The following is a 23,399-nucleotide window of genomic DNA, read 5'->3' on the forward strand; positions in this document are numbered from 1 at the left end:
TCCTGCCTCAGCTTCCCGAGTAACTGGGACTACAGGCGCCCACCACCTCGCCCGGCTAGTTTTTTGTATTTTTTAGTAGAGACAGGGTTTCACCATGTTAGCCAGGATGGTTTCGATATCCTGACCTTGTGATCCGCCCGTCTTGGCCTCCCAAAGTGCTGGGATTACAGGCTTGAGCCACCGCGCCCGGCCTACTTTACTTTTTTTCTTTCTTTTTTTTTTCTTAAGATGGAGTCTCGCTCTGTCCTCCAGGCTGGAGTGCAGTGGTACGATCTCAGCTCACTGCAACCTCCACCTCCCAGGTTCAAGTGATTCTCCTGCCTCAGTCTCCTAAGTTGCTAGGATTACAGGCATGCACCACCATGCCTGGCTAATTTTTGTAGTTTTAGTAGAGGTGGGGTTTCACCACGTTAGCCAGGGTGGTCTCGATCTCTTGACCTTGTAATCCACCTGCCTCAGGCTCCCAAAATGCTGGGATTACAGGCGTGAGCCACCATGCCCGGCCAATGTGTACTTTCTTTAAAAAGAAATCAGCTCAGTTTTCTTGACCTGCTTTTTTTTTTGCGAGAGAGAGTCTCACTCTGTCATCCAGGCTGGAGTGCAATGGTGCGATCTTGGCTCACTGCAACCTGCGCCTCCCGGGTTTAAGTGATTTTACTGCCTTAGCCTCCTGAGTAGCTGAAATTACAGGTGCCCGCCATCACGTCCAGCTAATTTTTTGTATTTTTAATAGAGATGGGGTTTCATCATGTTGGCCAGGCTGGTCTTGAACTCCTGACCTTAAGTGATCCTCCCACCTCAGCCTCCCAAAGTGCTGGGATTACAGGCATGAGCCACCATGCCTGGCGGCATTAGCTTTTTTATAAAGTTCAATTCCCTAGCCTGAGACCTTTATCCAAGTTGCTTTGCCTCCATTGCAAAACTTATTTCTATACATCTTTCTGTCTGCACCAAATTATGTGTTCTAAGTTACTCAGCTTTTCCCAGACTTCTTCATTTAGAAAAAATATGTGTCACTGGGGTAGTGGCTCATACTTGTAATCCCAGCACTTTGGGAGGCCAAGGCAGGTGGATCACCTGAGGTCAGGAGTTTGAGACCAGCATAGCTAACATGGTAAAACCCCATCTCTACTAAAAATACAAAAAAATTAGCCGGGCGTGGTAGCGAGTGCCTATAATCTCACCTACTCTGGAGGCTGAGGCAGGAGAATCTCTTGAACCCAGAGGGCAGAGGTTGCAGTGAGATGAGATCATGCCATTGCACTCCAGCCTGGGCAACAGAGCGAGACTCCATCTCAAAAAAAAAAAAAGAAAAAGAAAAAAGAAAAAAAAATATGTGTCTTCAGAAATAGTACTACTTGAGAGCTGACAATTCCAATCTCATTGATTATATTCTTGGCTGTATTTGGCACACAGCTGATTAGATACCTGCAGCAAACCATCACCAAGAAAGAAAGAAAGGCAAGATTCATCAAGTTATGATGAATTTGTTTTAGACGAAGAACAACTGGGGCCAGGTGCAGTGGCTCACACCTATAATCCCAGGACTTTGGGAGGCTGAGGTGGGTGGATCACTTGAGCCCAGGAGTTCAAGACCAGCCTGGGCAACATGGCAAAACCCCATCTCTATAAAAATTACAAAAAATTAGCCCAGTGTGGTGGTGTGTCTGTAGTCCCAGCTACTTCGGAGGCTGAGGTGAGAGGATCACTTGAACGCAGGAGGTGGAAGCTGCAGTGACTCGAGATCATGCCACTGCACTCCAGCCTGGGAAACAGAGCAAGACTTGTCAATAAAACAAACAAACAAACAAACAAAAAAACCTTTAATTCTAAACAAACTCAGTTTTTAAGTTTTGTTTTGTTTTAGTTAAAGCTTAGTTTTATACCATTGCCATAATAAAGTATTTCTTTTCACTTTTAAAAGACTAATAAAAGGAAATACTTTTGGTTATCCCTTAAGAGAAAAAAGAATTCCCCAAATAATCCTACAATTCCAAACAAGTAACACTAGGAATACCCTCATATAAAATTATGGCACAGACACACCAGGCACAGTGGCTCGCATCCATAATCCCAATTCTTTGGGAGGCCAAGGTGGGCAGATCGCTTGAACTCAGAAGTTTGAGACCAGCCTGGGCAACATGGCAAAACCCTGTCTTTACAAAAATTGGCAGGGCGTGGTGGCATGCACCCATGGTTCTAGCTACTTGAGAGGCTGAGGTGTGAGGATCACTTGAGCCTGGAAGGCGGAGGTTGCAGTGAGCCGAGATCACACTACTGCACTCTAGTCTGGGTGACAGAGTGAGACTCTGCCTAAAAACAAACAAACAAAAAACAATTATGGTGCAGAGTTAGAACTGGTCAAACTCGGCTGGGCGCGGTGGCTCATGCCTGTAATCCCAGAACTTTGGGAGGCCGAGGCAGGCGGATCACGAGGTCAGATAAAAACCATTCTGACTAACACGATGAAACCCCGTCTCTACTAAAAAAATACAAAAATATTAGCCGGGCGTGGTGGCAGGCGCCTGTAGTCGCAGCTACTCAGGAGGCTGAGGCAGGAGAATAGTGTGAACCCGGAAGGCAGAGCTTGCAGTGAGCCCAGATCACATCACTGCACTCCACCCTGGGCGACAGAGCGAGACTCTATCTCAAAAAAAAAAAAAAAAAAAAAATCAACTGATAAACTAAAAGAGAGACCCGGGGAAAAGATTGTGAAGTTAATATGAGACCTTTTATAAGATTATATGGCACAGTAATAACCCAGAATATTGACTTTTTTTTGGGGGGGCGGGAAGCCTTACCATGATCAATACACTCTCCAGCTCCCCCAGTAACCAAACCCCACATTTCACCTGTTTGTTTGTTTCCAAAAGCAAAGCCTGATGTTTCTTTTCAGTTTCATGAAGCCGTAGCTGGTATTCAGCTATTTCCTCTCTCACTTTCCCTTCCTTTTCCACCTGGTCCTTGTGCATGCAATCCAGGCTCTTCTTCAATTCACTATTTTCTAGTGTGAGCTCCTTCAATTGATCCTACCCAGAAAAATAATAATGAAATCATAATAGCACTTCCTCACAATTAAGAACCTGGAAATATTTTTAGGAAATAATGAGCACTGTGTGGAAAAAAAATTGTTTATGGGCAAGATAAAATCTGTACAGAATAGTGTTATAATTCTTAGCAATGTATTCACTTTTAATTGTGACTTCACCTCCAATGACACTTTCCTCTGCTCCAGCCCAACCACCTCGCTAGGTCATATCCAGAGACCACAGAAACCCTGAAACCTTGAATTCAAATAAACCACTCTGGGACCACACCTTCCAATGCTTCCAGCCTTGTTTATTAAAGTACTTCCATTGCAATAATTCTTGACCTCATCAACAGAACCACTACCATCTTCATAGCAAATCCCCTCTGGCCTTGCATTTTCTTCCTTGACCAACTTAGACCCCAGTTCTGTCACTAAAAGAATTTCTTTCCAAATATCTCCAATCTTCTGACCCATCCCTTCACTGTGAAGAACTGGCCAGACTCCAACCCTGGAAGCATTTGTCTTCTCCATGCCTGACCCCAAGTAGCTGTCTCTGTATGTTTCTGTATGTGTGGTGTCTACTTCCTCATCTTCAATTATTCAACCTGCTCCAATCGATTCGTCCCAGCTTTTCCTAAAAAAGCTTTTCATGGCATCATCAACCTCCATGCTGCAAATTAAAGGCACACTCTTCTGAGCTCATCTCAATCAACCTCTAAGTAGTATCTGGGGCTGCTGACCACTCCTTCCTTTTTTTGTTGTTGTTGTTATTGTTGCCGTTGCTGTTGTTGTTGTTTGGTTGGTTAGTTTGGCTTAGTTTTCTTGAGACAGGGTCTCACTCTGTTGCCCAAGCTGGAGTGCAGTGGCACAATCATGGCTCGCTGCAGCCTCACTCTCCAGGGCTCAGGTGATCCCCCACCTCAGCCTCCCAAGAATGCACCACCACGTCTGGCTAATTTTTTTGTATTTTTTGTATAGACAGAGTTTTGCCATGTTGCCCAGACTGGTCTTGAACTTCTGGACTCAAGCTATTAGCCCACCTCAGCCTCCCAAAATGCTGGGATTACAGGCGTGAACCACTATACCCAGACACTCCCTCCCTCGAGACACTCCTTCCTCTTGATTTCCAAAACATGACACCTCCCTGGTTTGCCTCATCAAGCCTTCCCTCTGTTTTCTTTGCTGGCTCTTCTTCCTCCATCTCACCTTGTGTGCTAGAGTTCCTTCAGGCTAAGCCCTAAGCCACCTTCTCTTCTCCATCATTTTCTACCATTCCCATAATTTCTAAACACTCCCTATATGTTGAACTAGCCAAGTAAATATTCCCACCCCAAATCTTTCCTACCCTCTCCATACCCTTCCTACCCCTCCAATCTTTGTGCATGTCATTTTCCATCTGGCTCCAGCCACAATGGTTTACTTTCAATTTCTAAAAAAAATAAAAAGATCATTCTAGTCTCAGAGCTTTGACCACACTGCTCTCTAGACCTAGAAGGCTCCCCACTCTGCCTGTTTGTTGCCTAGCTGACTCGTCATCTTGCAGGTGACATCTGCTGACCACCCTATCTAAATCTGCTAACCACCCTATCTAAATTAGGTTGTTTCCTACCCTGATCCCCACATCCCAATTATTCCACAGCAAAGAATCTTATTTGTTTCATTTATAGTATTTATCTGCTTATGATTGTTACATGTTGCCTATTTCATGATTTAATATGTGTCTAGACTGTAAGCTGTACCAGTGCAGGAAATACAGGACAGTTACGGTTCAGCAGTCTATCCCCTGACCTTACTAGCACTTATTATTTACAGAATGAATAAATGAATGAATAAAGCCAATGCAAACTAACACACTCATATGTATGGGCCTGAGGCCAAACTACTCCTCTCAGTAGTGCTTATACATGAAATACAATAATGACGCACTTGGGAGACTCCCAAGCTACTCAACACCAAAAGAGATTTCAGCAGACGCAATACACAAATAGCATTCAGAGGAACTCCTTCCAGGCAGTATGGCCAGAATATTCTCTAAGTCCATTCCTGAGATTCAATGCCAAAACCTTTCCATTTTCATAAATACTATATTTAAAGAAAACAACAAATTTCTCCAACTCTTTATACAGAATATTACATATATCATTTCAAATTTCTGTCATTATTCAGGGTCGCAATCATGACTATCTTATTTTGCTGTTCTTTACTACTCAGGAATGAAGTTGCATGAGGACTAAACAGCTATAGGGAAGTTTATAATTTAATCAGGTATGACAAACAGGTTTCATTTCATCTGCCAGCTCTCCCTGCATGGCAGCAGCTACCCAGGACACAGTGTTAGGAGACTCAGAAGAAAGGGAGGGTATGAATTAGCAGTATCGGCTATGGAAATGGCATTGGGCAGTGGCAGCCCAAGTGCTATAGATGTGCCACATTAACCCTGCCTAAAACTGTGACTTTAGTTCTGTTACTCTGCTAGTTCTTAGCAGATCAATGAATGTGTTTCTAGCAACATTCTAGCCTGTAATCTCTGGCAAGCTAGGAAAGCAGATAAACTTGTTGAAAGCAGCATGAGATCTACTTCTGATGTGCATTAATGTGGTACAAGGGTCCTCTTCTATGAAAACGTATTTGGGCTCTGAGACAGATATTTTCATGTGTTCAGAGGCTTCTCACGACTCCTTGTGGGCTCATGATAGTGCTGGATGGTAGAGATTACTACAAATCTGATTATGACATAAGCACAGGGTTATTTTTTTCAAGAGCTAAAAATAGGTAAACTACAGAAGGTCTTACAGAAACCAACAAGGAGAGTGCGCACAATGAATTAACACATCATAACATTTGTCACAAAAAACTTACTTTGCTGCTCTTTATTTCTTCCAACAGTAACTGTAACTCTCCAGTTAGCCTATTTTTCTCTCCACTGAGTTCTTGCAGCTCTGCTGTTTTCTGTGCTATCTCATGCATTTCCCTCTGCAGCTCAGTTTCCTTTGCAGTCATTGTGTTTACCTGAAATTTCATCTTTCATTAGAATCTGCTTTTTGGTGGTGTGTTTTGATCAGATTAATCACTCTGATACAACATATCTGTGCCATTTATTAGCCTTCAATCATAAAATGGAAGCTGGCTATTGCCCCCTTTACTAATCCACTCAACTCAACATGCTCAAAACCTACTGGTAAGCTTACCTTTTCTTCCCAGAAAAGATTTAATAGAAGAATAGCAATAAGGGAAGGAATGACAAGGAAAGATAATGTTGCTAAGTCTTAAAATCTTTCACAAAGGTATTAATTTGAATCAAAGTTAAACATCAGAGATTATCATACCAGGCAGTATCTTAGTTTATCAGTTCTTAGATCTCTACTGATCCCCCAGTGCCATACTAATCTGCAAGAAACATGCTTATGATTAGTGAAAACAGTTAAAAGCTATTGTTTGCATTTGCCCCTTGAAGTGAAACAGCGTGGTATGGTTTGTCTCATCATGTCTATACTAATTGCCATCTCTTGCAAGGTATACAAAACCCCGAAATTCTCAGAAAATACAGGGTGGAGATGAATTGCATTTTCTAGATACTCCTTTTTTTCCTTTAATATTTGTTCAGCAAAAATTAAATGTGACAAAATCACTTTCCTAGATCACTAAGTAAGCTCACCAGGCCAAAACTTAATTTTTCTTTAATAATTGAGCCTCTTGATGGCAGATCTTCCCTTTAATCATCAACTAACACAGTAGAAGGCTGCACAAAGAAAAGGTATAAAAGAGGGACTGAAAGCACGAAATCCCCAAGACGCACCCCAGAAGCCATGAGTGCTCTGTTGGTTATAAATCTATCAGTATCTTTAAAAGTGCTTTGTCCCAAAGGCAAAAAAGACACAGTAAGGCAGGCAGATCCTTTCTGATCCTAGATAATGTCTGTTACACTCTCTATAGCAGTGTCTCAAGTGGGTATGGGGAGGCCAGTATTCTGATGTACTCTAAGAAAGGGAAATATAATTAGACCAAGGAACTGTGCATAAACCAAAGCTTTGCCCATATGTAGGTGCCACATTAAAAACCTGGTCCAATCCATGAACATGTCCCAAAGAATCAGCCAGAATAGTCACTACTGCCAGAGCCCACTCAATGTTTCTGCAATTCAAGACCCAGTAAACATAAAGCCTTTACAAAGTTTGGCCCAATATAGCAGACACTGTCTAGAAGTAAATATAATTCACAGTGTCTAGAAGTGAATATGGTTTCCTCCCTCATGACTACATATTTAAACATAAACAGATAGAGCCACTTACTTTTTCAACAAAGGACATTTTGTCCATTTTTGTCAATTCAAGCTCATTCTCTAGATTCTTGTAAGAACTCTGCAGCACTTCTAATGTGTCCTGCAAAGAGACATTTTTGGATTGTAGCACTTGGATCTTCTGCTCCAATTCCACTGTCAGATTTCCCAGTTCTAAGTTTTGCTTCTTCCAAAGTTGGTGCTCTCCTTCCACCTGGGATAGTCTAAAGACGAGCTGCTCTTGGTCTTGAATTTGATTTTTAAGTCTACTGATTTCTTCATCCTTCTTCTCTAGTTTCTGCTTGCCATCTTCTACTTCTTGAATGAGGCCATTCACTGAAGACTGCAAAACAATATTATTATTTTTGGCCTCATCAAGACCTTGTAGCAACTGAGCCTTCTCAAGTTCAAGACAATCTACTTGACTACTAAGATTCTCCTCTTTGGCCTTACAGGCCTCTTGGTCATTATGCAGGGCTGTCACTCTCTCATTGAGCTCTTTTAATTGTGTTTGAAGCATCTCCATGGCAGTGTTTGATTTTTCTTTCATCTGTACTTTCTCTTGCTCTTTTTCTCGCAAAATATTTTCAAATGACGAATTTATTATTTCTAATTCAGATATTCGTTCTTGTTCTTTTTGTAATTTGTTTGTCAGATTTTCTTTTTCTGACCTTATGGTAGCAAGATCTAATTCCAGCTCTCTCAGACTTCGGGTCATCCCTTCTATTTTTGCTTTTAGGGTCTCTACCTCTCCTTTGGAACTCTCTGCCTCAAGAGCTGCATGCTCTTGGTTTTTCCCGGCTATCTCTAGCTCTCTTTCAAGATTCTCCACTCTACTCTTAAGTAAATCTGCATGATGCTCACTTTCCTTCAGTTGTTCTAAGACACAGAGCTGCTTCTTTTCATCAGTTTCTAGGCGGGCTCTCAGCTTTTCAATGCTATTTCTCAGCTGATGTGCTTCCTCTACTGGTGGGTCTAGACTCTGTTCTGTGGCCTTCATAGTTTCTTGATCACCACACAAGGCTGCTACTGCCTCATTTAACTCTTTTAACTGATTCTGAAGCATCTCCACTGCAGTTTTAGATTCTTCTTTGATCTGTATCTCCGCTTGCTCCTTTTCTTCTAATAGACTTTTAAATGAAGAGAGTAACTTGTCTAGTTCTGACGCTTGACCTTGTTTTTCTTGTATTTGTTTTGTCAGATTTTCTTTTTCAGACCTTAATGTGACAAGGTCTAATTCGAAAACTTTCAGGTTTCTGGCCATCTCTTCTATTTGTGTTTTTAGAGTCTCTACTTCTGCTTTGGAATTCTCGGCATCAAGAATCACTAGCTCCTGGTTTTCTTCTGACATCTGCAATTCCCTTTCAAGGTTCTCAACTTTATCCTTAAGTGAATCATTCTCCCGCTCACGTTCTTTCAGTTTTTCTGCGACGTGCAGCTGCTTCCTTTCATCGGCCTCAATGCGAACTCTCAGTTTCTCGATGCCTCTTCTCAGCTGATGCACTTCCTCCTGTGTTGAGCTCAGCCTCAACGCGAACTCACCTTTCTCCACCAGCGCGGCCTCCAAGGCCTTGGAGATGTTCAGCTTTTCATAATCTGATTCATTCAGTCTGGTCTGCAGGCTTTCAGATTCCTTGACAAGCAATTCTTTCTCTTTATTCAGTTGTGCAATTTGGTTTTCCAGCTCACATTTTGTCAAAGACAGTGCCTGTGAGTCCTTTTCCAAACTCTGCAGCTTTTCCTGGAGATGAGTTTTATCTTTTAACAGCTCACTCACATCAGAGGACAAAGTCTGAAGGAGTTCTGTCTTTTCCTTCACCTCTGCCTCTGCCACCTGAATGCAATGGAGATACTCACTTCGATGAGACTCAAGCTCTTGTGTTTTCTCCTTCATGTTTTCAGACAACTGATCCAGTTCCATGGTTTTTTTTGACATAGTATCTAATTCTCCACGAAGCTGGTTTCTCTCACTTGTGACCACTGAGAGTTCTTCTTCAAGGCAGACAATAACCTTCTGCTTATTTTCATTATCTTTTTCTAAACATAGCTTCTCTGTTTGAACTATCTCTAAGTCAGCCTCCAGGGAGAGGGCTTGATGCTCAATGTTAGCTTTCTCAGATCTGATCCTACTCAGCTCATTTTCTACATCAAGAAATCTCTCTTTCCAGCTGTCATTCACCTTGGCTACGTTATCGTCGATATCTTCATGTGATGATTTATCTGCACGCATTTCTAAGTTAGAATTGAGGCCTTCAGAACTTTCTACTCTCTGGAGTAACTCCTGGTTATCACAAGAAAAATATTCCAATTTTTCACTTAAATCTGAGTTTTCTTTCTTAAGCTCCCCAACTATTTTTTCTAATTCTATGCATGCTTCAATTTTGGTCATTAGTTGTACCTCCTGTAAATGGAGCTTTGAGTCTAATTCTTTCATTTCATTTAGCAAACTTTCAACTTTTCTGTCACGTTCCTCTATCACATGAAGTAATCTCAAATTTTCATTTGATGTCTCTTTTACCCGCAGTTGAAGATTTTGGATATTTTCCTGATTCCCCAGGAAATCCATAGGTACCGAAGCGTTAGCACCAGAAAATGACAATTCAGACATGCATTCTGAAGAGCCCTGGGTTTTGTCTTCTCCTGGAGTCTCATAATTGGTGTCTGGGTACTGTTCCCCAGAGCACTCTCCTGTGAGTTTCACTGCACCAGTCTCAGTTATTTTCTCAATGTCTAGATGGAGGTCCTGTTGAACACCTTTATCACAAATCTGATGAACATCATGCTTTGGTGTTCTGTCTGTAGTTTCTGAAGTATGTTCTTTTGATATGTCACAGCTCTCATTTCGGCCCTGAATAGCCTGTAATTATAATACATAACAAGCATGCATTTTATTTTTCAAAAAGAATCAAAGTACAATAGACTTAGTTATTACTTTTTAGAAACTGCTGCATGGCCTCTGCTAAACACATCTCTTCAAGTGGTGTATTTCCCACTACATCTTCCTCTCTTCATTCAAATGTTCAACATAAATAAACATTCAGTAGGTGGCCCCTACGGGCAAGACACTGGGGTTAGGCATTTATCTTGAAGACAAACCGTTCAGCTCAATTACAATTTGTAATGTATTTAAATTTCATATTTTCTTCCTTGCTAAGAATATTCAAGTAGCCTGAATATGAAATCTCTTATTAAATAAGAGGCTAACAAAATGCTCAGTTTCCACCTTCAGTATTTATGATATTCTGTAATAAGGCAGTAAAGTTTCATAATCAGATTCCTAGTCCAAGGACTTAATCCCCAACCCTGCACTTACTATATATTATTGGACAAATTACATATTTGAGCCTCACTTTCCTCTCACCTGTAAACTGGGGATCTGCTGTTGTGCCTACTCCCTACTCCTGCCATCACCTCACCATGACCTGCCTTCTCTACCTCACAGAGATAGACAGAGGGAATCAAGTGCCATGCATACACTACAAAGCATTACTAATCCAGCTAGCAGGCTAGAAAGGACAAAGTTACAAGCAATTAAACAAACACGTATTCAATTTTTTAAAAGTCCTTTTAAATGACTTATACCAAATCATATTTTTGTACCATACTAAATTGTTAGAGAAAACTGTTGAGTAATACATAAAGAATCTCCTGTATTTAGTTCCATGACGATAACGCTGTAACATCAAAAATATTCTGAAAAGTGCTAGAGATTAAAAATTTACATCATATTACCATTCGTAAGTTCTTAATTAAGTATACTTTATTAATGCACAAAGGGTGGAAACACACATTCTAAAGACTTTCTGACCCCATCATTTTCTCCAGACTTTAAAAACATCTTTAGTAATATTCTATATATCGCTAAGTAAATCTAATCACTATAGAAATTTATTCCTCAAATAAAGTTTACTCATTTTCCTCAAGTTCTGCTTTGTTTTGAAAACATTTTGGTGTATTTTATTTCCTTGAGCCCTAAAAATATTTGAACTTACGTTTAATGTACATTTCAATCAGACAAACATTTACTGAGTATCTACTAGTCATGTAAACCAAGAAACGGCATTTAAATCCCAGGTACTTACATCTTCTGTGTCGATGCCAAGCAAAGACCGAGAACTTAAGTCCAGACCTTGTAGCTGGAGTCGTGCTACTTCCAGCTCAAGTGACAGTTGTTCCGTCTGTTTCTTTTCTGCCGCCAACTTGGACTCCATCTCCAGAGTCACGCTTGTCAGCTTCTGTTGCCACTGTTCATTTTCTGACAAATACTGCTTCCTAAGGCAGTCAAGCTCTTGCCTTTCAGAACTTAATAACTGTTCGAGCTCTTGGATTTCCTTATTTTTCATAATCCCTTGACTTTCCATTTTCTCTTCTAGCTTCTTGAGGGACTGCCGGTATGCCTCACAGAGGGACTCAAGCTCTTCCACACCCTTCACTGGGGCCGAAGGTGTTTCTTTCTTGGTCAGATTCTCTTCCTCCAGACTGCTGCAGAATACTTCATCTACACTGCACTGGTTTGCTGAAACAGTCCCTTCTAAATTATTCAAAAGAGACATTTCTCCTGTCTGCTCTAAAAGAGCTTTGTAAAAGGAGGAATCTCCCAAACTGCTAAGACTAGGGCTGTCAGGCACACAAGAGGATGACAGGGATGGAACGAGCCCCTCCTCCAAGCCCGGCTGCATCTCCTTCACCAGGTCACCTTGAAAGTTTCTCAGATTCGTTGACAAGACCAAATTTTCGGCCTTTAATGAGTCAATATAGGTCTGTAGCTCTGACATTTTAGAGCTCATTTGACAGTGCTGATCGTATAAAATTTTGTGTTCACTTTGTAAAGATGAGAATTTCTCTTGCAATTCGGCAAAGTGTATTTGAACTTCTTTGTTTGACAATGTCAAGTGCTCGTAGGAATTACTCTCATCCAACGGAGCCAAACACATGGGGTGCTGTTCATTTGGTTGTTCACCAAATTCACCTCCTGGTACGTCTTCCACTAACTCACCATGGAGAAGACCACTGTCCTCATTTAATATTTTCACTTCATTTACTAGTTTCCCTACCTCTTCTGCCATTTTCCTGGTTGCTGTGATACATTCTGACCTTGAATCATTCAGCTCAGTTACTAGTTCGCACTTCTCGGCCTGCAGTATTTCACATATTTTCTCTAGCTCATTCAGCTTGTTCATTGCTGTTTGCAGAGAGCACTCAAGGTGTGCATTGTCGTTTTGACTTGTTGACAACTCATGAAGCACTGAAATATACCTTTCTTCTGCATCTACTTCACAGTCTTTAAGGCCACTAATTTCTTGTGACTGCATGTCTTGCAAATTTCTGGTTTCAAGATCTCCTCTAATTATCTGTAATTCATGCTGCAGGCACTCCTTCTCCTTCTCACTTTCCTGAAGTTTTAATTCCATATTTCTTAGCATAGCTTCTAATTGCACCAACTGCGCATTATAACTATCTAGAGAAATTTCTTTAACTTCAAGACCCATCTGAGGTTTAAAATTACATTGATTTCTCTCACTCTCTCTTTCTTTCACAGAGTTCCTAATTGGTTCCGATTCTAGATTTTGACATTCATGTTTAGTCTTCATTACCTTCATCAGCTGTTCATTCTCTTGTAATACGTCATTAACTTCCTTTTGCATCTTGTTTTGTTCTTCCTTTAAAGTCATGATTTCTTGCTTTAAACCATCAGTCTCGCTCTTAGAATTGTTTTGGGTATCTGTCATCTCAGATCTCAGATCTTGCTGCACTGTCTCCAACTCTAGCATCAGATTCTGATTTCTTTCTTCAGCAAATGCTAATTTTGTTAAGAATTCTTGGTGTTCTTTTGCAAATGCTTCCTTTAGCTGTTCCAACTCATTTTTTCTATTTTCACAAAGACTAGTGCATTCATTTAGCAAGCATTCTAATTTAGAGTTCTTTTCTTGTGCTGCTTTGTATTTTTGACTAAGATCCTCATATGCATTTCCGGTTTCTTCACATCTTTGTAGTAAAATAAGTTTTTCTTGCTTGTACTGATCAGATAACTCTGAAATGCTTTTCTCTCTTTCATCTATATAGTTTGCAAAACTCTCACTTTTCTGGATTAAGTTCATCTTCTCTTGATTTAAAGATGCATTTATTTCCTTGAGAGTCTCATTCTCTTGGGTCAGCTGTTCAATTTCTCTTTTATTTAGAGAAATGATGGAACTCATTTCTTTCTTCTCCAAGCTTAGGGTTTCAGATAAAAGTTGTAGCTCCTTTAGAGAGTCTTCAAGTAGATGGTTGCTCTGTTTTAATTCTTGAATCTCTGCCTGCTCAGTTTCTAACTTATCATTTAAAAGTTGCAACTCTTTTTCCTTGTTCTCAAGGGCACTTAAGGTTTCAGCAACAACATTCTGGTGAGCAGAAGTGTCTTCCTGTAACTTACTAATGCGCTGACTTGTTTCAGCCACAAAACTTTGATGCATCTGTTCTGCTTTCCTAAGATTTTCTTCTATTTCTCCTTTGATCTGCACTAACTCTTCACACTGCTTTTGCAAGTCTGAGTTCATCTGTTTTTGAGATTCTAACGAAAATTCAAGTGAATCAACTCTATTTTGTAGGATGGCAGAATTTTTTGGACTTTGGTCTGCTTCTAAACGACATTCACTCCTCTCTGAAGGCATGCTTGCTTGTTCTTCAATTATATTTGCAAAGGAATTATGCATGGCAGGCTGCTCATCAAAAGCCAAAAGACTTCTCTGATGATCTTCATTTGTCGCCAGAGAAACATCTCTAGATTTTAGTAGATCCCTGAGGCTCTCATATTCAGCATGCAAGTCTTGGTAACACCGGTCTTTGTCCATTATTTCATTTGACAGCAACTGAAGCTTGTGTTCTAGATCTTCAACTTGCCCAGTAAGCTGAGAAGTCTTCAAACACATATTTTCTATTTCCTTCTGATGTTTCTGATCTGAGAACTCAGTTTTCTGCTGTAGCTCTACATAAGCTAGTTTCTGGGTCTCTACCTCCACAGACTTGCTATCTATGACGTTGTGAAGGTTTCTGATCTCGACACTTAGGTTTTCTCTGTCCATCTCCAGCGTTCTTACTCTCTCGTTGTATTCATGACTTTTTATTTGTTGTGTCTTGAGACAAGTTTCCAAGTGATTAATTTTACTCTGCAAGTTTTCCTTTTCTGATTCCATCTGAGTTAAAAGTTTTTCGTTTTCACTTTTCCAACAAGAAAACAGAGTTTTCTCTTCTTTCAATTCTTCATATTCTTTCTTTTTTAACTCCAAAGCACTCAGCAAAGCTTTGGACTCTTTCTCTGTCTTGCTTAACTTATCATTCAGTTGTTCAATGTGATGTTCCCTTTTCTTCAAAAGGTCTTGAGAACAATCTCGCTGCTTTTCCAGCTCAGCCACAGCAAGCTTCAGTTTCTCTAAAGTCAGGGAGTTTTCTTGCTGATTTATTTTTTCATGAAGATCTCTTAACATGGTTTCCTGAGAGGTATTCTTCACTATTTAAAAATAAATAAATAAAAGCTGTCAATGTTTGTAATAAATATTTATTCTACAGAAATGCAAACCCCTCCCCCCACCCTCCCCACCCCCTAAAAAATCCAAACAAACTAACAATTACTCGAGCCCTGGAAAAACTGGCATTATTGCCTGGGTACTTTCTAGAAAGTGGACTACTTGGTAATTATCTTATTTAAAAAAATGGGAAAAATGGTCATCTTAAGGAGAGTAACATGTTTGTTCATCTTTCTAACAGCTTAAGGAAGTGTTATTGAATAAAATACCAAGGGATGATTTTCCTAAGCACTGTTTCTTTTCTTTGTATGTGTTTATATATGTGGGTATTTTTACCATCTTTTCAAATATTTATTCCAAGAGAGAAAACTGGGACGAGAACAGCACTGAAATGGGAACATCCCACTTTATTGTAGAGTAATTCTGATGTCCCAGAAAAGTAAATTAAGTACTCCACCATTTTAGCCAAAACATCCATAGGATTAGACTTAAGTAGAAAAGAGTAAATGATGCCATATATCAGTAATTCTCAAGGCCTATATGTGAATATTCTTGAGGAACATTATCACCCCCATCCCAACCCCTTATAGTAAGGGTGGCAGTGATTATGAATGTGACATATTATGAAGAATCTGGAAGCTTCTTCGAACTCCGTTACCACCCTGTTTTCTGCCCAATGACTCATCTATACATACTGGCCACTCCTGGTTGGGAATAACCACAATGTTTTCATTAAATAGTGATGAGAAGGCTTCATGTTGCTCAAGTATGTTGGGGGAGATTGAAAGCTGAGAACCTCCACAGTAGACGATAAAGGTAACATGTATTACAATCTCAGACATCATATCAAGTGGAAAGCAGGAAGTACTTCTAACCTGCCAATCTCAGTCTACCTACTGACAGTTGAGGGCTTCGGTAGACAGCACCACAAGGGCTGCAACCCACTTTGCTGTCAGCATCTCAAACAATCACCTGGGTGATCAACATTGAAAAATGCCCCAACTGTTCCTTTTCTTACAGTTTCCTTTCAAGAAAGCTGAAGACTGACATTTCTACCTGCTGCTGTGGAAAAACTGAAAGCTGTCTTGGGGAGAATGGGGTTTTAAAAAGAAAACAGTCACAGAGAAGTGTGACACACATTCCACAGGACAGAGTTCAAAGAAATCCTAGACGTGCAAACACCCCAGGTGAGAAAATAAGGGTATGGAGAAGACATCCGGCACAAACATACAAATATGAAACCAAGAGTGGATTCATTTCATGTGTAGAGCAGAATTCTTTGGCTTTAAAATAAGAAAATAAAATCATTCCGTCAACTAAGTCATCAAAAAACAATGGTCATTAGGAGTTTGGAAAACATCGTTTCATATAGGTTTTTTCCATTATAAGGGAAATGTTAATGAGTCAGGAGATGAGCTGTCTGGATATAACTAACAAGCACACTTGAGACACAGAGAATAGCACTCGGGGGTGAAAGACAGCACTGAAAGTTTAGCTTTGTGTGGAAAATATTTACCCTTCTGGTTTCAAAGTGCTGAGCATCAGGCATTTGGGACTCAATATGTTCCAATTAAAAAAAGTCCCCCTCGGCCGGGCGCGGTGGCTCAAGCCTGTAATCCTAGCACTTTGGGAGGCCGAGACAGGTGGATCACGAGGTCAGGAAATCGAGACCATCCTGGCTAACATGGTGAAACCCCGTCTCTACTAAAAAATACAAAAAAAAAAACTAGCCGGGCGAGGTGGCGGGCGCCTGTAGTCCCAGCCACTCAGGAGGCTGAGGCAGGAGAATGGCATGAACCTGGGAGGCAGAGCTTGCAGTGAGCTGAGATCCAGCCACTGCACTCCAGCCTGGGCAACAGAGCGAGACTCTGTCTCAAAAAAATTAAAAAATAAAAGTCCCCCTCTCACTCTGGAAACTAAAAAATGGAAGAGGGAAAAAACTCTTCCACATCAACTGCACACATCTTTTTAAGGGAATATATGGAAAAAAATCCAAAGAGTTTCTCTAATGTGTCAATGCCATCCATCTTGTCTTGCGGGAATAATAGCTTAGAAAGTTAACTCTAAAACACTAAGTTTACTTACCTTTCATTTCTTCTGCAAAATTCTGGCTCTGATTTAAACACTGTTTGACGTTCTTGAGTTCTGCCTCCAGGTGGCAGACTTCTCTGGTCTTTTGCTCAGACTGACTCTTAAGGAGGTTGTTTTCCTTCTTCATTTCCTAAAACACACATTTAATTGGTTATAGCCAAAACGAATGCTCAAGTAAGTTTTGACTTCTGCCTTAATAAAGGTCCCTAGCAGAACTGTTTGTGTATCTCACTAGGGAAAGAAGCACATTTTCCCCGTTTGAGTACCTAATGAAGTCAGACATTCCTACTTAAATAATGTCATGAAAAGAAGACAACAGCGTCAAACCCAAATCTGGAAGATAATTATTTCTTTCAAGAAGTTCAAATTGAACTTTCTCGGATTGTTCATATGCTCAGTCTAAAGAGTAAGCTCAAAGGGCAAATCCGTACCTTATTAAGATCGCTCAAGACAAAGACCTCCAAGTTCCCTATCACACCTGAATGGCCAAATTACTTTGCAACATTTAACTTGTTTAATAAACCAAAAAAAAAAAAAAAAAAAAAAAAAAAAGATCAAAGCACAAAATGTGTTTACATTGCAAAACCAACTTAAGGTTTGCTGTTACAGGAATAATTTTGTGAGAACAATTACCTTCAATAAATGCTTACCAAGAAAACCGACAATGTTCAAGATGCTGGAATGTGCATCATGAAAAATGCAAATATAAATAAGACAGAGTCTCTGCCCTTGGGGCAGATATCCTCCAGTGGGGGAAGATGTGATACTAATCATTTAATACACAATAGGATGCGCTAAATACTAAAGAGACATTGAATGTGCTCTGGAAAATCAGAGGGCTGGAACACAGAGGAAGAATTAATTCTAGCTTCTGATCTTTCACAGTGAAAACAGGCTCTTTGGGCAACTGATTGAAGAGCTATCCATGCAACAACATGCAATGAAGTAGTATAGGTACATATGTAGTTCCATTCTACTATCTATTAGGCCTACATGTTCTGAATCTTAAAAGCAAGCAATGTTTATGTGCCAAAGAAAAACTCTATTGCTTATTAACCGCATAAGACTCACATAACAAACAAGTATCTCAACCTATACTGTATGCCATCCTTTGAACCACAGGGAATTGGCATACATCGTTACAAACTGAGAGAACCAAGCACGTCACAGCCTTAAGGGGGGAAAAAATCACATAAAGCTAACTTTTTTCTAAACTGCATTTCAAAACTACCAAAATTACCCCTTTATGAAGTAGAGGAAAAATTCTGAATCTTAAAGAAACAATTAAGACCCATCTTCCAAAACCCTACTGCACTGTTAGAAAACAGATGGCCGTGGCAATACTGTGTTGGAAGGCTGCCTTCAATTATCAGTCTGGTTACTACCAGCAGATGGGTACCGATGTAGCAAAGCCAAATTCAAGAAGAGGGAGAATCTGGCTAGTAGAAAGTACTTGAAAACTTGCTGGCAGCTGCTCTGTTCATGTATATGCGTTCATTTCATCATTAAAATAAGACGGAACCTGTTGTAGTTATTATACTCCCATCTACCGTGTCCTGATCCCGCTTCCATGCCGCTAAACTGACACTCTTTCGAATTAAGATATCAATCAGAACTAAAGGGCAGCTCCAACCGAGCTCAAGATTGATAGGTTAACATTCACACTAGTCAGTGTTAAATTTTGCAAAGCACGATCATTAAGGTGAAACAATGTTATTGATTTAAATTAGCATCATTAAACTATGGAACCCATAATGACTGGTTTGTTCTTCAGACTCAGAATAATCACCCCTCAAATGAGATCACAGGTGGGAAAGGACAAACAGCTTAAAGCACTTCGACAGGGGCAATGTAGCATTATTAGTAGTATTTCTTCCCAAAATGTAACAGTAGCCAGATTTCTGATCAGCTGAATGAGGTCAACATAGAAGAGGAACTAGAATGTAACTACCTGGGTTGACTTAGCATTTTTAGTTTGCAAATGAAAAAATATTTTCTTACTCTAAAAAAAAAAAAAAAAAATTAAATCAAATGACACCTGCATCTGGAGGCTTGACAAGAGAGCTGGAAAGCCACTGTGCAAAACAGGGTGCATCCCAATAGGAAGGAAGGAAAAAAAAAGAGAGAGAGGGCACCAGGGAAACGGGGAATTTTATGTTTATGTGTTTGTTGGTCTCGATCCATGTCTGTCCATAACTGGAGACATTTAAATGAATAGTAAGCTCAATGGAAAGATTAACATGACTTTCTCTATTCTGGCATTAGCTCCGTAAATATTTGTTTCTAACGAAGAAATGTTCAGCCAATCCTGGGACCCAGCAGGCTTATAATGCTATGGCTATGACTAACCTAAGAATTTTAAAAGGCCAGAATTTAGAAAATGAACATCTGAAAATGGATGTGCAAGCTGCCATCCATCAACAATTAGTTTTCCACGGGGCTACAGCCACTTAAGACTTGATTGGGTATCTCATTATCAACAATGAGTTAAGCATACAAAGATACATTTTCCTAGGCATCTCTTGCATTCTCACATGATTTGCAAAATTGGGTACTATGCTGGAAAAAACACAACAAAAATCCCTGTAACCACAAGCCAGCATTAGAGCTTAGCAAGCAATTCCACCCAGATCAACTTCGCTTTAGCAGCAGCAAGGGAAGCATCATTTCCTAGGGCCAGACAAAACAAATTTCAGCTACTGTGTGGCATTTCATGATCCCATCCATGAATACAGCTTAATATGTCCCCTGCTGGGTGAAGCCTATATACTTGGATAAGGGATGGATGCAAAGAACGTGTTTTTCCCTTTCCTTCTCATCTCTCTTGCTTGCCAGAGTCAGCTCCTTAGAGGACCTAGTGTAATACAGATCCCTATGCTTGGAAAGGTCCCTAGGCAAGTGTTCCCTCATCTTGACTGTCAAACGATGGTATTTTATTGCCTAACCCCAATGCTATGGGGCTGGCACTGGATACTGGATGAGCAGCTTATCTAAACCCTCCATTCACTTTGATGCTAAATGTTAACTTTACCCTTGATTGGGCCATTAAATCACATTTCCAGTACTGATAATTTCTCATTGTGAGCAGCATGTTTACTAAACATGGACAAGGAAAATTTCAGTACAACTGTCACATTATTTCGTCATCCAAAACCTATAAGCGTCCTAAATTTGTTAGTGCTTACTTATAATTAGACACAGAAAGATACCCAGAATGACACAATAATAAACAGGCAAAATTTTAATATGAGAAAAATCAAGTACACTGTCCCCTGATCACACTTTCTGTGCCTGTAGGTGACAGCAAACAATGCTAACGTCAAAAGTTCATGGCAGTGGTGAAGACCAAAGCAATGAGCAGGTGGTGGACTGCAATAACTGACCAAGCACTTATGTGCTGGGCACTGGGCTAAGCACTTTACATACAACATTTAACTTAACCAAGAATACAGCCTTGAAAAGGGAGGAGAATGATTTGTCCCTATGTGCAGATGAGGAAAGTCAGACTGAGAAAGGGTAAGCCACTGTCTCAAGGTCACATAGCGGTAGGTGGCAGAAAAGCAATGCAATTTCAGATCTCACTCACTCTAAAGCCACAACCATTTTCCCACTAAGTTACACCACCACTCTAACCGGCTTCATCACTTATCTGGTCCCAATCCCAATGCAAAACACAAGAGCCAGCCAAACTCTTTGAAATCTTGCTATCACCTTCAAAAGATGACACAGACATAAACATAACCAAAAATGAAGACAAATACTAACTTCATCCCCAGGCCCTGTGCTAGGCACTTTCACATCGATGTCCTCATTTGACACAGACATCAATGAAATGCCAGTGAAACATGATGCAGGCACCTCAGTACACGCTAGGGTTAACTGAGGACAGTGCTATAGCTCACAGACCAGACCTTGTGGGGATGAATGAGTCTTCAGAAACACCTGCAAGACAATGTCCAGCCCACTACTGCGACTTGGCCAAGCAAGCAGTTTTAAAAGTGTTTGGACTCTCTTAACCAGATGATTGCTTTTACAAAATGTTTCCACCAGGCAGCCAGTGGAGTCGCGGGAGAGTTCCTGGCTGAAAGGGAAGCTCACAGAGGGAAGAGTTCGATGCCAGTCTGCCTGTGGAAATGTTAGCAGAAGCATCTGTTGGTTGGTCCCCACTGGCCAAAAGGCAAACATTTGTTTTGCTGAAACAAACACTTCCATTTGAAAACGTTTGCTGATGAAACCATCATCTGATTTGAAGTTTTCTTCCACTTTGGTGGCTGGAGCAATGGCCCCCTGTCTCCAGCAGCATTGCCCCTTTGGGGTTAGCTGATTTAATAATCGCCTGTCTGCTACCGACAGATGTTCTGATTTTACCATCGTGATACACTCTGCAAAGCAGTGGGGATAAATACAGTTAGACTTTCCTCAACTGAACAAATAACTGTTCTTTACAGAGAAAGTTTTTTTAATCTTTACAGCCTAAAAAGTGATCATAGAACATTTAAAGAATAAACAGAAAAACATTCTTTCCTGTAGGGTTTGATGGAGAAGAAATTTCTACAATTCTTTTGTTGTTCCTCTTCTTAAAATTACAATGTTGATTTACGGCTCTTTTCAAATTGTTTCAGTCTATTAACTGTCACTGAATGGTTCTTAATTAAGCCCTTTAAAATAAACTCCAGGCCACTAAATAAATTCAGAGAGAAGCCAAATTGAAGTATGTATGCATAAAATCACATCAGGATATCCATGCCATTCCGGAACCCTCATCCACCACTTTGTGGACGAAACAAAGTCTCCAAAGACACCGTCAACCAGGGCGTGCACCGGCTGAACATTAAGGTCAGTATCCACTTTTGAAGCCAGAGTCATATAATTGACAATTACTTGATGTTTTTGTAAGAATTTTTAATCTAGAAACTCTTTATCTGTCACTACTTTTGTTTATTTAAATCTATGACTTTCCACGTGTTTTTAATATTGAAAGACACAAATGCCAACACTTAGAAAAGGGATTTAGATGATACATCCCATCCACAACTTTGTTTCTTTCCATTTAAAAAATCCCTTCCTTCCTTCCATCTTTCCACCTCCTGGGGGTCTAAAACAATCTTTAAGGAAGGAGTACATATTCTTAATACAAGTCATGTTGTAGATGCATATTGCTAGATATGCTATAACTGCTAGATTCCTATTAGTAATTATATATAGAATAGAGAGTAGAAAAATAAGCAATCATAGTCTGTCATGGGTTACATACAGAACATTCTGTAATACTTACTCCCAGCAAATAGAAAAGAAAAAGGCACATAGTCATGATAAGCTACTGACAAATGGAATAGGAATTTTCTTTTCCCCTTGTACTTGGTCCTATAAATAAGTGGAGAAAACTCAGTATCTTCCTCCCTTACCTCCACGCTTCTCCTCAGCTCATCCTCCTTGATCTGACTCGCCTGGGATGCCTGTTCAGCTCTGCACAACTTCTGCTTAAACTCTTCCAAATTTTTTTCTAGCTGTTGCTTTACTGCTGTGACCTACAAAAGAAAAGAGGACAAGTTTCATTTTATGTTCTTTACTTTTCATTAATCTTGTGTTCTTAAACAATAAAACGGTCATGGAATATAAAAACGGATGCTATCTATTTTGGTTGAGATACAATATACGTCACAGCTAAATATATCTTAAAATACCATAGTGTGAACCTGCAACGTCACTCAGTGGCAGCATAGAAGAGATGAAAGAGGCTGGGTGTGGCAAGGAGACCACAAAGGAAAAAGATTTAACCACAAAAAATAAAACAGCTAGGTGGTAATAAATAACCGAAAGGAAAAAAAGTTGAGATAAGAAACAGGCTAAGAGAACACACTTTCAATATATATAACAGAATAAAAGATACATCTGTCATACAACATACAAAGCGCCCCTATGATTGAACAAAAGGGCAATGGGTAGAAACAGAAAACTATACAAAAAATACAAATGGCTACTGAAAGAGATAGCTTCGATGGTAATCAAGGAAGTGTGAATTTAAAAAATGATACAACAGTATTTTTCACTCCTCAGTTGGCAAAAATTTTAAAACCAAGACTATCTCCAATCAGCAAGGATGAGAGGAAACAGGTCCTCTTTTGTACCTGGTAGGAGAGTAACTGCTACAGCTTTTATGGTGGGCAATTTGGCGGTAACTATCAAATGTTAGGATGCTGGCCAGGCAGGGCAGCTCACGCCTATAACTCCAGCGCTTTAGGAGGTTGAGGTGGGCAGATCACCTGAAGTTAGAAGTTTGAGACCAGCCTGGCCAACCTGCTGAAACCTCGTCTCTACTAAAAATACAAAAATCAGCCAGGCATGGTGGCAGGCGCCTGTAATCCCAGCCACTCGGGAGGCTGAGGCAGGAGAATCACTCAAACCCGGGAGGATGAGGTTGCAGTGAGCCGAGATCACGCCACTACACTCCAGCCTGGGTGACAGAGGGAGATTCTGTCTCAAAAAAACAAAACAAACA

The 23,399-nt window shown here is 40.2% G+C and overlaps 1 protein-coding gene across 1 annotated transcript in view; it reads right to left on the bottom strand.

Moving 5' to 3' along the window:
- Positions 1–1,380: 1,380 nt before the first annotated feature.
- CENPF (centromere protein F) overlaps positions 1,381–23,399 on the bottom strand; it is a 46,033-nt gene continuing 24,014 nt past the window's right edge. The window contains 7 exon segments of the mRNA XM_017868620.1: positions 1,381–1,428; positions 2,802–3,029; positions 5,891–6,040; positions 7,321–10,164; positions 11,390–14,793; positions 16,895–17,030; positions 22,306–22,489. Coding sequence (XP_017724109.1) covers positions 1,381–1,428; positions 2,802–3,029; positions 5,891–6,040; positions 7,321–10,164; positions 11,390–14,793; positions 16,895–17,030; positions 22,306–22,489 — 6,994 coding nt within the window.

Source organism: Rhinopithecus bieti, unplaced genomic scaffold (genome assembly GCF_001698545.2).
Source record: "Rhinopithecus bieti isolate Rb0 unplaced genomic scaffold, ASM169854v2 scaffold_2574, whole genome shotgun sequence".
Lineage (NCBI taxonomy): Eukaryota > Metazoa > Chordata > Mammalia > Primates > Cercopithecidae > Rhinopithecus > Rhinopithecus bieti.